General features: G+C 37.4%; 1 protein-coding gene across 4 annotated transcripts in view; it reads right to left on the bottom strand.

The window, feature by feature from the left end:
- The window catches only part of EXOC6 (exocyst complex component 6), a gene marked incomplete at its 5' end in the record, with an annotated part of 206041 nt that overhangs the window by 45101 nt on the left and 145057 nt on the right, over positions 1–15883 (bottom strand). For all 4 annotated transcript variants that reach the window (XM_082630075.1, XM_082630072.1, XM_082630073.1 and 1 more), the window contains one exon: positions 8220–8361. In XM_082630075.1, the coding sequence (XP_082486201.1) occupies positions 8220–8361 (142 nt within the window). The remainder of the gene's footprint in view (positions 1–8219; positions 8362–15883) is intronic.

Below are 15883 nucleotides of genomic sequence, written 5' to 3'. Positions count from 1 at the left end.
ATAGTCATCAAATATGTGAAGAATTTTTATAAATGATCAGTTATATCTATATCAAGAAGTTGAATGGTCTCAAAGAAAATTACAGCAGCATCAATTGGCCTTAACCTTTTTTTAAAAAAAGAGGCAGCATTTTATGTATGTATGTATGTATGTATGTATGTATGTATGGCTGCGCCACGAGGCATGCAGGAGCTTAGTTCCCCCTGACCAAGGATTGAACCCGTGCCCTCTGCAGTGGAAGTGTGGAGTCTTAACCACTGGACCTGCCAGGAAAGTTCCTAGCCTTAACTTTTTGATAACAAAGTTAGGAGAACTCTAGAAAAGCAAATGTAGATTAGAGAGACTTCCTGATTTGTTAATTTGTTCATTTATGCAACATATACTCTATGAGCATAGCATTCTGCATTGGGTGCGGACAATTATAAATTCTATGTTGAATTTAATTTAACTATGTATCCTAGATAATTAAATCTCTTCTCTTTCCTCTCTCCTCTTCACCTTCCTCTCCTTTTCTCTTTCTTTTTTTCCCTCTTCATACCACCCACCCCAACCATGGGATGTATTCTCGGGTCTCTTCTACTATGTGAGTCTCTGACTCTAACCACCTAAATCATATAAAATTTACTCATTCACTAATTTTATGTATTCCCTCCTCCTCCTTTCAAAATGTCTGAAATCCATCATCTTCTCTTCATTCCCACTGCCCAAAGTCAAGCTCTTTCTATCCTCCACAGGAAAAAGTTGAATAGTCTTTTAACAGGTCTTCCTACTTGTAGTACCTTTCTCATTTCAGTTCAATTTCCACATGACACAGAGTTAACTTTCTATAATATAGACTTCATCATGTCATGGTCCTGATTAAAAAGCTTCAATGGGTCTCTATTGCTTATTAAATAAAGTCCAAGCATTCAGAAGTCTAACTTTTCTCAGCCATATCTTTCAATACTTTCAATCATGCATCTTGTAGTCTAGCTATACAAGACCGTATGAAGATTCCCTAAGCATTCTCTCATCACAGCACTTTTGCCTATGCCATTCCCTCTGCTCAGAATGCCCTTCCTTGCTTTTGATGAAACCTGACTCATCCTTTAAGACTCAAATTTCACTTCTATGACAGTCAATCTTTTCAACCCCGTGGCATGTAGGATTAATTGCTCCTTCTCTACAAGTGATACATACTTCTATAAAGAATTTATGGGGCTTCCCTAGTGGCGCAGTGGTTGAGAATCTGCCTGCCAATGCAGGGGACACGGGTTCGAGCCCTGGTCTGGGAGGATCCCACATGCCGCGGAGCAACTAGGCCCGTGAGCCACAACTACTGAGCCTGCGCGTCTGGAGCTTGTGCTCCGCAACAAGAGAGGCCGCGACAGTGAGAGGCCCGCGCACCGCGATGAAGAGTGGTCCCCACTTGCCACAACTAGAGAAAGCCCTCGCACAGAAATGAAGACCCAACACAGCAAAAATAAATAAATTAATTTAAAAAAGAAAGCTGTTGTATGTAGAAAACTTTAAAAAAAAAAAAAAGAATTTATGTTCTATTACAGTTATTTACATGTCTGTTTCCTCCCCATCTAGTATGTGAGATCTTTGCACCTGATTCATCTTTGATTTCCCAGTAATAACAGGTAGTAGGTTCCCATTAAACATCTGAATAAATGAATCTTCCCTACAAATCAGTTGACTCTACATGGAAAAAATTCAGTTACAGACTGAAATTTGAGCTCAAGCCAATTTAACTCATAAGTATGCGTGTCACAAGGAATACCAAGGAAAAGGGCACACACTGTTTGAAAAAATAAGTGAGTATATAGATGGATCAGTGCTAATTCTTTCACTACCAGAAAAAAACAAAAACAAAAACTAAAAGCACATGGCTGAATGATATGAGAAACTGAATTATTCGTAACTTTCTACCTCCCCAACTTCAGCTGGTTGTGCTATTTGTTTCTACCTGCAGACTAACATTTTAAGGCCTAGGAAATATATGCATAATGTTTTTACAAAGTAATGAGGATGGAAAAATCATCAAACCAAATTATAAAATTTAATTCAGAATAAAGGCCATTCTTGATGCTTATATTTGATGTTAACCTCTTATTGCTTAAATTCTTTGACTTAAGCTTTTCTTGAGTTACCCAAGATCTTTGGTCATTTATGGTATCTAGTTCCTGATCTCTGCTATCTAACTTCCTTGGACTCTGGATTTCTTACTAGTGTAAAACAGACTAGTAGGATTTTATGTTAATCCCACAAACCAGTCACAGACTTTTTTTTTTTTGGCTGCGTTGGATCTTTGTTTGCTGCACAGGGGCTTTCTCTAGTTGAGGCGAACGGGGGCTACTCTTCGCTGCAGTGTGCGGGCTTCTCATTGCAGTGGCCTCTCTTGTTGAGGAGTATGGGCCCTAGGTGTGCAGGCTTCAGTAGTTGTGGCACATGGGCTCAGTAGTTGTGGCTCGCGGGATCTAGAGCACAGGCTCAGTAGTTGTGGCACACGGGCTTACTTGCTCCACGGCATGTGGGATCTTCCCGGACCAGGGCTTGAACCTGTGTCCCCTGCACTGGCAGGCGGATTCTTAACCACTGGGTTACAAGTATAAGTGCCACCAGGGAAGTCCCTGGTCACAGACTTTTAAGTAATAGTTTCTAAGCCTCTTGAAGGGAAAGTAATTACTATGAATCAATATGGGTTTATGAAGAATCAGAGTAGTAACATTTTCTTCTTTGAAAAACTAATTAGACTGGTAGATGAGGAAAATTCAATGGCCATTATTATCCCTATATACCAGCAAGGCATCTGGCAAAGTTGCTCATAACTTTGAGCTATGATTTAGATTCAAAACTATGAGTTAGATTCAACTAGGGAATTAGCAACTGGCTGAAGAAATCTAAAGATACCCAAGAGTTTGAATAATGGATCTAAGTCAATATGAACAGATAGACCCATGTAATGTTGTGGTTCTCAAACTTTACTGTGCATCAGTATCACCTGAAAGGCCTACTCAAAAAGAAATTGCTGTGTCCTGTGCCCAGAATTCACAATTCAGCAGGTGGGGTTCAAGAATTCACATTGCTGGGACTTCCCTGGTGGTACAGTGGTGAAGAATCCACCTTCCAGTGCAAGGGACGCGGGTTTGATCCCTGGTCAGGGAACTAAGATCCCATGTGCCACGGGGCAATTAAGCCCGCGCACGCGCACCACGACTACTGAACTTGCGCACATCAATGAGGGAGCCTGAGTGCCGCAAACTACAGAGCCCACGTGCTCTGGAGCCCGTGTGCCACAACTAGAGAAGAGAAAACCCACATGCCACAACTAGAGAGAAGCCCATGTGCCACAAACGAAAGATCCTGCATGTTGCAACTAAGACCCAATGCAGCTAAAAAAAATAAAGAAAATAAAGAAATAAAATAAAATAAAAAAAGAATTCACACTGCTAACAAGTTCCCAGATGATACTGCTGCTGCTCATCTGGGAACCATGTTTTGAGAATCACTGATGTACTTTATATCAGGATACAGATATCAGGTTTTGTTCAACATTTTGCTAATGACCTTGTTAAATAAAAGCATGATTACAAATCTGCAGATGATATTAAATTTTGATATAAAAAGATCTCAATAGGCTAGCTGTGGGACAAATCTTTTTTTTTTTTTTTAATAGTTCAGAGTACAGACACCCCCTTAATTAATTAATTTATTTTTTTGCTGTGTTGGGTCTTCGTTTCTGTGCGAGGGCTTTCTCTAGTTGTGGCAAGTGGGGGCCACTCTTCATCACGGTGCACGGGCCTCTCACTATCGCGGCCTCTCTTGTTGCAGAGCACAGGCTCCAGACGCGCAGGCTCAGTAGTTGTGGCTCACGGGCCTAGTCGCTCCGCGGCATGTGGGATCCTCCCAGACCAGGGCTTGAACCCACGTCCCCTGCATTGGCAGGCAGATTCTCAACCACTGCGCCACCAGGGAAGCCCCGGGACAAATCTTAAAATAAAATTTAATAGGGATAATCTTAAAATCCTAAAACAAAAGCTAATCATCCAAGTATAAGAAAAACAAAGCTCGACAATCACACACAAAAGAAGAGAAAGATAAAGAGATTTTAGAACGCTACAGCTTCAATGATTCGAGAGTATACTCTGGTAACCACAAAAGGTAATAAGAGTTTGGATTTTACTAATAAAGTACAAAATATGGAACAATGTATTTGATAGTCCAACTACATATTATACTGGTTCCCCCACACCTGGGTATCTCTGTATTCAACTTCGGGTGTCAGACATTAAACAGAAGGCAGTCAAACCAGCTTGTTCAAAGAAGAGCTTTGGACCTAAAATCATTACCACATGAGAACAGTAAGAGGAATTGTTTATCTCTGGCCTCCAGAAGATTCAGAAAGATATGAGAGCAGTTTTCATATAATTGGCTTGTGGATGAAGACTCGGTTTTCTCTATATGACCCTAAGCGGAACTGCCACCTGTGGTTATCAGACTGCTTACTATACACAGGTACCCAGCTGAGGAGAGGAGTGGGGAGGGAACAGGGGCTGAAATCTAGCTCACTTGATAAGTCATGTGCCTTGGTGGGGATGTCCAGCTGGAAAAGGGGTAAACTTTTTTCTAATTCATAGAAAGGGGACAACACTGGAGGACTTTTTCCCTTCAGTGGGAATATCTTTTCTAATTTGCACAAAGGCACAATATGGACTAGTGGTCACTCTAGCCCTAAGGCAGAACTAGGTCCATTAGGAGAAGTTTAGAGAAAACAACTGCAACTCAATGTGAGAAACTGACAGAGTAATATATTAAATGCAAACTCATTTCCTGAAGAGTAATTCAATGTTCAAAGAATAGCTGGACAACTACTTGACCGGGTTATTTTAGAGTGTTTCAAGGTAGAGGAGTATGTGAGTATGTACTACTAGGCGGGTGGTGAAACTCAATGATCTTTTAGCTTCTAGGATTCTACATCTGAACTATCTGCCTATTTTCTCCATATCCCAGTTGATTCTAAAGGCATCCAGATTCCTTCTCTTCACAAATTTACCATACATTCTAGCCTTCCTCTTACCTAGCCAAATTCCTCTTCCTGTCTCCCTTTCTTCTCCTTTCCCTGCCCCAATATGTAGAAACTGCCCCAATATGTAGAAAGCATACACACGGCATTAATACTGAAAATAAACCTTGTATTTAAAAAAATTGCTGTCTTCCAGATTAAAAAACAAACAAACAAAAACACTATTTAAAATAGGGATGGGGCTTCCCTGGTGGCGCAGTGGTTGAGAGTCCGCCTGCCGATGCAGGGGACACGGGTTCGTGCCCCGATCCCGGAGGATCCCACATGCCGCGGAGCGGCTGGGTCCGCGAGCCATGGCCGCGGAGCCTGTGTGTCCGGAGCCTGTGCTCCGCAACGGGAGGGGCCGCAGCAGTGAGAGGCCCGCGTACAGCAAAAAAAAAAAAAATAAATAAAATAGGGATGAAGGGAATTCCCTGGTGGTCCAGAGGTTAGGACTCCATGCTTCCTTTACAGGGGGCACAGGTTCGATCCCTGGTCAGGGAACTAAGACCCTGCAAGCTGTGTGGAGCGGCCAAAAAAAAAAGGGGGATGAAAACTAAAATTCCTTTGAACATATTATTAGAGAAAGCTAAGTTTCATTTTTAAATGATTTATATATCAATCACTAAAAGTCATGAGTTGGGGAGTAGATAATTCTTTTGCACCAGGAAGAGAGTGGAATAGATATGAAAAATGTAATGTCAGGGAATTCCCTGGTGGTCCAGTGGTGAGGACTCTGAGCTTCCAATGCCGGGGGCCTGGGTTTGATCCTTGGTTGGGTAACTAAGATCCCACAAGCCTCGTGGTGTGGCCGGGGGGGGGGAATGTAATGTCAATTTTTATTTGTTCAGTGAGTACTGAATGTGTGATCCTGTATTAAGTAATGATTAAGTAATATTTGATAAAAATCAAGGAGCAGAGCCAACCACAGCCATAATCTTATAGGAATCTGAGTTATCTTCTGTGGTTTGTCTTTGAGTCCTGGTTTCCCCCTTTCCATATCTATAGTACCAGAACCTTGGCCCCCACCAGGCTAGGGTTTATTCCTCTTGCACGTAACCCCGACATCTTTAACTGAGTTATACCTTATACTTAGGTATAATCTCTTCCAAGAGATTAGTCTTTTAAGAAAACATCAACATTTTAAAAGGAACCTTCAGTAACTCCACCCAAGTAAGTAACTAAAGGGAGAAACTGTCCTATGATGTAACAGAGAGGCAAAGTTTTGTGTTTTTTGTGCCTTTCTCTAAGTATAGTTAGGCTTACTCTTCATGGAGAGGTAAGAGGACAGAGAAAAGCCCTAGATACCTGAAGCTGCCTAACCAAACAGTAATTTCCATTTTTTAACAAAAATATCTAATTGAGAAGACACAACCAAATACCAATAGAGGGCTCAACCACCCTCAAGCAATATTTACGTAAAATGTTTACATAAGCATTATCATACTGAAATGATCTCATAAGACAAGTTTTTTTTCCTTTTGGCGTGCGGCACAGCTTGTGGGATCTTAGGTTCCTACCAGGGATCGAATCCAGGCCCTTGTAATGAAATCACGGAATCCTAACCACTGGACCGCCAGGGAATTCCCTCGTAAGATAGCTTCTAAAGAACTTTAAGAAATCAGTTTCAAATTATTTGTAGAATGAATTAACAATTACTTTGAGTTAGAAACATTTTAAAAAGTGCTTTTTGGTAAGTATTTTTGTAAATACAAGATAAATATCATTTTATAAACAATAGTTTTATTTTGAGAAAGAAGTATATAAAGGTTTTCTAATTAGAGAAAATTAGAAATGCTTTCTAGGAAAAGAAAATGAATCCTTCTCTTCCCTAGGGAAAAACTATCTTTCTTTTGCTTTGTAGATCAGTATTTCTCTTTTTTTGAAGGAAATAGGTGGGTTTTTTAAAACTTTGCGTTTCTTTTTTTGTGTAATAAACAATTGATCTTGATCGAAGAGCCTATATAATTATTTTAAATATTAATATGTTTTTCCTAGCAGAATGCTTTATATACAGAAGCAGACAAATATTTTTTACTTGTTGAAAAAAAAAATCTGTCACTCCTGCTTCAGGTGCAAGCCACAGACATTTAATTTTTTAACGTCTTTCACAGAGAATATATTATTGCAAAATCTGCCCAAATAAATATTTTATAATCCTTCTTGTGCCCCACTGATTTTCAGTTTATCAACAGTGGTGCCTGACTAAACTGTCAACCAAGGATTTTTATCATTTAATCAGTGTACCATTCATTTGAAAGTAATGCAAAAAATTGTTCCATAAACTCATGTTCTGTATAAGGGTAACCTACATCTAGAAGTATATATAACAAGGCGAATAACTAAATAGCACATTCAATTTTGAAGGTGACTGGCTAATGTCAACATTAGATTATGGAATCTGCTAACTTGTCACCTAAAGAAAATAAAGTGAAAAACAATGGTAAAGGTAAAGACTTGAGAAATTCTTTGAGAAAGAGAATCAAAATTTCAGAATATAAAAGAAGCTTCACTTGGAATGCAGGGTCCTAAGATTAATCTTTAGCAGGTATCTGAAAAGTTATTTATAGTAAAGTAAGAATGATAAACTTGGAATAATTTCATTCACTTACTACAAACCTCAGGAGAGTCCTGGCAAGAAGACAAGAATAACCAAGAGAAGAAATAAAGGAAAAAAAAAGAATCATAAATGAATCACCTTTTTAATTATCCAGTCTGGATTGTCACTTCAGTGCCCCTCTAGAGCAGAGGTCCCCAACCTTCTTGGCACCAGGGACCGGTTTCGTGGAAGACAACTTTAACATGGGCAGGGGGGTGGGGGTGAGGGGGGTGGTTGGCTCAGGCGGTAATGGGAGCGATGGGGGGCGGCAGATAAAGCTTCGCTCACTTGACCGCCGCGCTCACCTCCTGCTCTGTGGCCCGGTTCTGAACAGGCCGTGGACCAGTAGCAGTCCACGGCCCAGGGGTTGGGGACGCCCGCTCTAGAGGCCCTAAATGTGAAACTGAGATATTTTTCTCTTGTTGAAAAGAAGTTGCTTCTAAGGCTGCCGAAAGTTTAACTGAATCAGGCCTCTTCCCTCCTTTATGAACTATCCTACTACATACTATTTTTTCATATAATTTAAATATAGATTCTTAGAAATGCATCAGATTTAAACAATAAGGTACTTACATTCACACTGTATGACATCTAAGTTAAATTGCTGAACGGCTCCCATGCTTATCTGTTTTAACTCACTGTCCAGGAGCATCTGCATTAATGATGTTGACAGATGCTGGCAGGCTGACATGCAAGCAGTCTGGGCAACTTTCCCCTGTTATACAAATATCCAAACCAAAAAATAAACAAACAAACAAACATATAAATATATCATCGTGTATCACAAAAGTTATATACATGGCATTTTTTTGTTGGTTTTTTTGGTAGAATAGTAATTATTGGCCTTTCTCTTTCTGTGTTCTGAGTGGCTGTCTTTTAGCATAGGAATTGAAAGTAATATTCTGTTGACTTGTCCTTCTCAAGATATAAATATCATTAAAGCTCTAACTGCATGCAGAAAAATTAAAGTACAAGTTTAAAACCCATTATTTATTATTTCAGATCTCCTGAAATGCCTCAAGTATTTTTAAAAATGCACACTAAAATATGGCATTTGTGACATAAAGTAACTGTCATGTTGACAGAACATTTTATTCATATAATGCTCTTTAAGCTTTCCTTTATAGTTAACCAAGCCAAGAATTAAAGAAGTTAATAGTGTAATTTATTAGAATTGAAACTATACCTAATATGCTTTATAATATATACTTTGATATGTATGTAATATATAAAATATACTTTATAAAATATACTTTGAGTCATTAAGTCCTTACTTCTAATAGGAACATTAGTTTGTAGCACAGCTTCAATTAGGAGGGAAAAAAAGAAGCTTGCATACCAATATGATTTCACAGTCATCTACAGATCTTCATTTAGTTTTAGAAATTAAGTTTTAGAATCATCTGATAATTTAGAAATATGTAGTTAAGTGAGCTATAAATACTTGTGGTTGTCTTTTAGTATATATATTATTATGTTTTCTACTATAATAAGCTCCTAAAACTCTACATGAATTTTGACGGACAGCCTTGATTCAGGCTATATCTTCTTTAAAATGATAGAAAGTAATTTAAAATGTTTAGCCTCCAGATTACTGGGATCACAATATAATATTGCTTTTAGTATAAATTGTTCTTCTAAGCAGGCTTTTTATTTCAACTAAAAGTTTAAGTGAAAATATTACAAAAACTATTTTAGGTAAAGTTTTCCAGTGTAATGCTGCTCCTAGTATGGCTATCTCCAAACCACAAGTATGTGATTTGGTGATGGATTGACTCCCATGATAGGATTCAAAGATCTAGGAACAGGGTTAGAAATAATGACATTTGGAAGATGTGCCGTGTTCTGCCTCATTCTCATTAACAAATATTTACCCAGTGATATTTGATAATTATATTTTTTCCTACTTATCACAAAGGCCAATAAAGCTACAAAATCATGAAAATCTTCCAAACATAAATGCTATAATAGATGAAAAATGTTTACATAGGGTTGATCTGTTAGAAAAGTAAGAACAAACATAATATATTTTCAAGTTTACTAGAACAGCTGTTCATTAAGTTACACATTTAAAGTCAGACTAGAAACAAGCAACTTTTATGAATCTTTTATGAGTCTTCAGCATATAGACACTATGCGCAGTGGAAAAACTGTGCATCTGAAATGGAATGCCAATATCTAAATCAAAAACTTTAGAGATAAAAGCTGATGCAAACAATATATTTGACAGATACTGATGGAACTGCCAAAAAGGAATGTAACAAACAATGCAAAACCCAGCATGCTTCAAGACCCCCCAAACCCAAGAGGAATTAGTCTAGGAGACATGCAGCTCCATTCCCCAAGCAGAATAATATCAATATGAATGAGGGGCAGGAGGGAGACAGAAAAAGAAGAAATCAGTGGCATGTAATTTAATTACAATGTAATAGGCTTGAGAATAGTTAATGGAAATGTCATTTTGACCAAATGGAACAACTAGTGCGTTTTAGTTTAATGTACTTCTCCATCAAATCAGCTCCATGTCCTACTTATGTTGCCACTATAATGTACTAACTGCAAAAGCAGATTAATAAATTGCCAGAACAATTATTATTACATTCATTTCATAAACAAACACACTGCATAATGTTAGTAGTATTATTTTAAGGTGATCTTTAAATTTTAACATAGGTTCAGATGCTACAAATGACTACGTAGCAATAGTAATGGAGCCAAAATGATGGTACTAGTACAAAAATTCAGGCTATTCCATAAATTTGGTGGATATAGGTAATGAAAACATATGTGTGTGCGCATGCACACGCACACACACATGCAAACACACGTGCGTTTAGCTTTTTGTTTAAATAATACATGTAATAATAAAATCTTAATATAAAATTTCCTTTGATTATGCATATTAAATACAGGCTTATTGTTCTCAAAGATAGAAGTTTAAAATATTTGTAAAATATTCAAATGAAAAATTCTTCCTTTTTTATAGCTCAAAATTAATATCAAAGGTTCAAATCCTTTAAATATTTAAAGTTATATTCTATAAGATTATACTTTCTTAAATGTCTACTTCCTGATTATAAAATGTGAACAAATATTCTTACATTTTATCTATTACTTATTTTGAGACAGAAAATTTTAATGTTCCCGAAACTTGCACATTACAAAAACATCTCTGGCAATTCATTTTTGATGTCTGTAGGCCTTGGTACACTTTTGTATAACCAAAACACCCCTTTCTGAACACTATTTTGCTATTATTGTTGATCCTTTTAATACTGTATCGCTTTCTAGAACAAAAATAATCTAAGTACTTTTACAACTATCTTTAAAAACTAGCCTTTTTCATTAGAGATGCTCTGGTTTTTAACATTACAGCAAACAAAGCCAAAGTAATTAAGTGAAGTGACTGAGAAAACACAGCGCATTTAATATCAAGCACCTAGAAATTTCTGCTGTCCTCATCTGAAAAATTAATTGCAACTATTATTAACATTCTCCTCTTTAACAACATAAATTTCAGTAAATAAGTAAAAACACCTGCCAAACTTTTAAAGGTAACTACTTTTTTACCCTGATCTAACATTTTGCTGAAAAACAACTTGTAAAGAGAGAAAACCCTTGGACAAACTTCTTATATTTCAAAGGAACTTGTAAAAGAGAATCTGCTGACATATTAGATCCTTTTTGCATTACTCAAAAGCTTTTCTTCTAAGAACAATTGTGGTAAAGAGACATTTGGCTCCTAGGAAATTCCCAAAGGGTCAACCATATGCATCCTTCCATGGCACCTTCACAGTGCTGCTTTCTAGATCCATGTCTCAAAAGCAGCTTTCATCATTTACTTGTGTGTCAGTCAATATGATTTATGGACTGCATTCAACAAAGTCAAAGCATATAGAATGAGAAATATGACTACAATCTGCTAATTTGTTTTGTATTGAGCCACTTAAGAGTCAAAGACCTAATGTCAGACTGAGACCAGCAACACAATTAACCGGTCGGTGACAGATTCATCCATCCTCCCTGCCAGGCTGTGCCAATCAAAGACAGCATGAGGTGACATTTGGTGAAATCAGTAAGAAAACTCATTCTCTAAGTAACCTATGTGAGACCTTGATTGACACTTTTTGAATTTAGTTTGTGGAACACAGACACTCTTTACCCAATAGTCCCTCACTGCAAGCTGTGAAATAAGGCTTTTAATGCCAATCACAGGAACAATAAACCACAAACCACCAATCCTCAGTTTAAAAGGAATCAAGGAAACACATCTGTTTGTATGTCGAGCCAAATTTTCAAAATAATTTACTATTATAGATTAGGCTAAAGATACTCTGCTTCCTTTGAAACGTCGTAAAATGACATGGTAACAAAAATACAACACATTTTATTAGATTATAGCTCAAAACTGTTTTGGTTTCAAAGTAATGTTTTGATAGATCTACTCTCATATAATAGTAGGAGAAATGTAGAATACTTAAAAACTAATTTGACACATTTAAATTTTCATTTGAAGTTTTCATTTCTGTCTCACCATTCTCTTATTTCAAAGGCCTAATAAAGCAGGACGGTTTGATTTCAATAGTACTTATTTGAAAGCATTTTTCAATGCTGCTTTCATTCTCTCAAATACATTTAACATAAAAATGTACTCCTGAAATCACAACCATTCTTTCTGCGTTGGTCTACTTTCCTTAATGATCCCCGGAGAATCCACTTTCCTTTATTTATACCCCCACAAAAGATCAACGTGGCACAAAAACCTACTTTTTATTTAAGTTAAAAAGAATATAGACTCAGAAATATTATGTGCTGTATTTATTAATCTTTAAATTGATAACAGGTTTTGTTTTAAAAGGTTATGTAACTCTTGTCAGGAAAAACTGGAAAACAAAATCATGGTCAATTTGAATATTAAATCTAACATTGATAAGCAGATTTATTAATTCTGATTCTATGTGGCTTTTTAAAGTTGTTATTAATTTTTAAAGTTATTTAAATAAAAATAGTAAAATACTGCTATATTATTCAAACTTACTGCCTCTCAGTTTGCTTCATGAATTTCAGTTATGAGACTATGAAATAGTCTTTTCAGAGGGAAGACAAAAGACGAAAGGAAGTATTTTGATGAATTGGTCAGTCTCCTAAAGAGCTACAATTTCTAGCCTTTTAAAACACATAGTCCAAAAGAGTGAAGTCTTTCATCAAATATGGAGTAAACATTAAAATTAGAAATAAATTCTTAATTGAAAAGTGATGCCTAGTTGAAAAGTAGACATTTTAATTTAAGAAATCTATTCTTCTTTCTCTTTTACATAAGAATCACTGATTTAAATTTTACTATATGAAACTATATTTACTCAAATGTAAAGAATGTTATTAAATCAGGAAAAAAGTACCTAAAACATGAAAATTTCTCCAAGGTGATTTCACAAATGCACAAAGATTCCTTTACCTAGTAAGTTATGTTTTAATCTATTTTCTGGCTGAACACTCTATATAAAACTGAAATGTCTCCGATTCCCAATACTACAGAATAGATGAGTTATAAAGGTTTAAATATCAAGATGAATTCCTTTAGTGAGTTTTAATAATAACGTTAACACTATCTTAAAGACACATTTTTGAGATTATGCCCCCAAAATTCATAGGTCTATCAAAATATACTTATTCTAACACCCCTAACATTCTCTAAAATACCTCCTTCACACCTCTCTATTCCTCTCATACTCTCTCTGTCCTCATCTAAGTAGCTCTAGCTCCCAGAGGATTGGTTATCACATCAGTTAACCACAATTCCCATAGTCAATTATGAATTCCCTTTTTCCCCCTCTGAGGCTTTTCTCCTCTAAACAATCCTCAATCATAAGGATACAAGACATAACATAAAGGCTTGCTCTCGGGACGGACACACACACACACACACACACACACACACACGGATTAAATAAAATAGAAGTATCGCAAGGTTAGGTTGGAAAAAAAATTCCCCAAACTTGGAAAACTTCAGGACACTTGTAATATATGGCACATTTCTATTTCATGCCTTATCCCAGCTTCCTTATCCCAACCATAGGTCTCATCAAACTTTGGTGGCCTTTTTCTTTTTTTTAAACAATCTTTTGAATGTGGCCTTTGATGACATGTAACACCCAGATTTTTAGCTTTCTGCAAGTATCATTGTTGCTGTCATGGCAAGTCCCATGACATCTTCAAACTCCTCCTAACTTTAAAAGGCAGAAAGAGAATGCAAGGACAAGTAGAGCAGTGGAAGTCTAGAAGAGGTCAAGGTTTTGAAGCTACTGATTATACCAGAAATCTGGATAAAATGGTAAAAGCTGCACGCATTCTTGTCCGAAATAGCACAAAGAGGGAGCTAGTTTGTACTATGTAGGAACTGACAGATTCTTCCTATCTCTTAAATCTACTTGATAACAGCAAATTGGGCAATTAGATACATGTTTAAGTAGGGAAGCAATAAAATATCAAGACCCTCTAACTTTCTCACTTGGCAAATGTAAGAAATACAAGAGAAGTTTCCACATGGTGACTGAATACTATGGTCAAGCCACAAGAATTAAGACTGAAAAACCGAAGTATCCCAGGAACTGTTATCAAAGCAACATCTCTTTGACAGCAGAGTCATAGCCTCATTTTTTTACATAAGAACCCAGCTCAGAGTATTAGGGCTAATATAATCATTAAAATGTACTATTTCACAACCCCAGTATGACTTAAAATTTACAAAGAAGTTGTCAGAATCACTAACAGGTTAGGCAACATAGAGTATTTCTGAAACAGGAGGGAAGGGGGCAGGGCACAACCTTTAAAAGAATGACAGAGCCCAAGGACACGACATAAACTGATTAGAACCAACTAGGTCCAAGATGGTGGACCAGTCGACTTCTACTAGACCTTGAGCCTCAGTATACGCTCACTGTAACACGTGAGCAAGCTAAATGACACACCCACAGGCACCATGACAGTTCCAAGGCCTACCATAAGGGTCAAAAAGTGGGTGGTAGCCCAATTCCTGGAAATCCCCCCCCTTCCCCAAAACAGCTGGAATACTCTTCCCACTCATTAGCCTATGAAATTACCCACCCCTATAAAAACTGACAACCCCCATACCCTGGTACCTTTCTTACCTTCTGAGATGGCCCACACTCTGACTGTGGAGTGTGTTTCTCTCTAATAAATCACTTCTTACCTATCACTTTGTCTCTCACTGAATTCTTTCTGTGATGAGACATCAAAACTCTGAGCCTCATTAAGTCCTGAGACCAGGCATGTGATCTCAGTTAAAAGACCGTGGGTTCAAGTCCCAATCTGGGTTTTGGCCGGGTTCAAGTCCTGGCCCGTGGGTTCAAGTCCCAACCTGAAGTTACACAGTTTCATTTCCACATGATCATTAGTAAAACGGACAAATGTCACCCAAGCCAAGAGGTGGCTGATATATTATAAACATAGCCATGTATATATAAACAGCACAGAGCAGGCCTTTGTCATTCAAGGATTTATGTTTAGGTTTCAACCTTTTAAGAATGACTCTGAGAATCCAGTACAAGTAGGGCCTCATTTGCTGAGGCACACATTTGAATTACTTGCTCTGTGAAATGGGTATTGGGCAGGGAGGGACCACTCAGACTGAATGCAGTCAAAGTCCCAACCTCCCCAAGTCAATGTGGCTTTGCTGTCTTCTGTTAGCCGACATGGATAAAGTAACTCTCGCTAAGGCCTACAGTTTTTAATTATATTTTATATCATTTCTGAAAGAAATTACATGGCACAGCAGTATTCTCATATTTGGGAATTTTCAAAGGTTTTGGGTATACTCATCCAGAATGTTAAGGGCTTTTTGAACAAGTAACTTCACTGGGCTAAATCCTAGATTGTGGGAATGTGGCTGGGGTAAATACTGTTAGAGTCACTTCCAGTTGAGGGGGTACCTGGGATAGGAGTTTAAAAGACTCAGGGAAATGTATCATGTGAGGGGAGGATACATATTAAAACAAAACAAAACCCATACAAAGGAGTGATGCCGAAAGCTCAGCTTCTCTGTACACCAGTGCTGAACCAAATCTCGGGGACAGAGTTTTGGGTGAAGAAGAAAAGGAGAGCTTTATTTTGAATACTTTGCCAGGCAAAGGGGGACACAGCAGTCTCCTGCCTTGAAAAACTATGTGTCCCAACCCAGGAGGATTTGATAAGGAGTTTTATAACAATGCTTCCGAAGG

The sequence above is a fragment of the Mesoplodon mirus genome (assembly GCF_964341445.2).
Source record: "Mesoplodon mirus genome assembly, chromosome: 2".
NCBI lineage: Eukaryota > Metazoa > Chordata > Mammalia > Artiodactyla > Ziphiidae > Mesoplodon > Mesoplodon mirus.
Note: the sequence above shows the minus strand (reverse complement) of the source record. Positions and strands in the feature narration are given on the sequence as shown.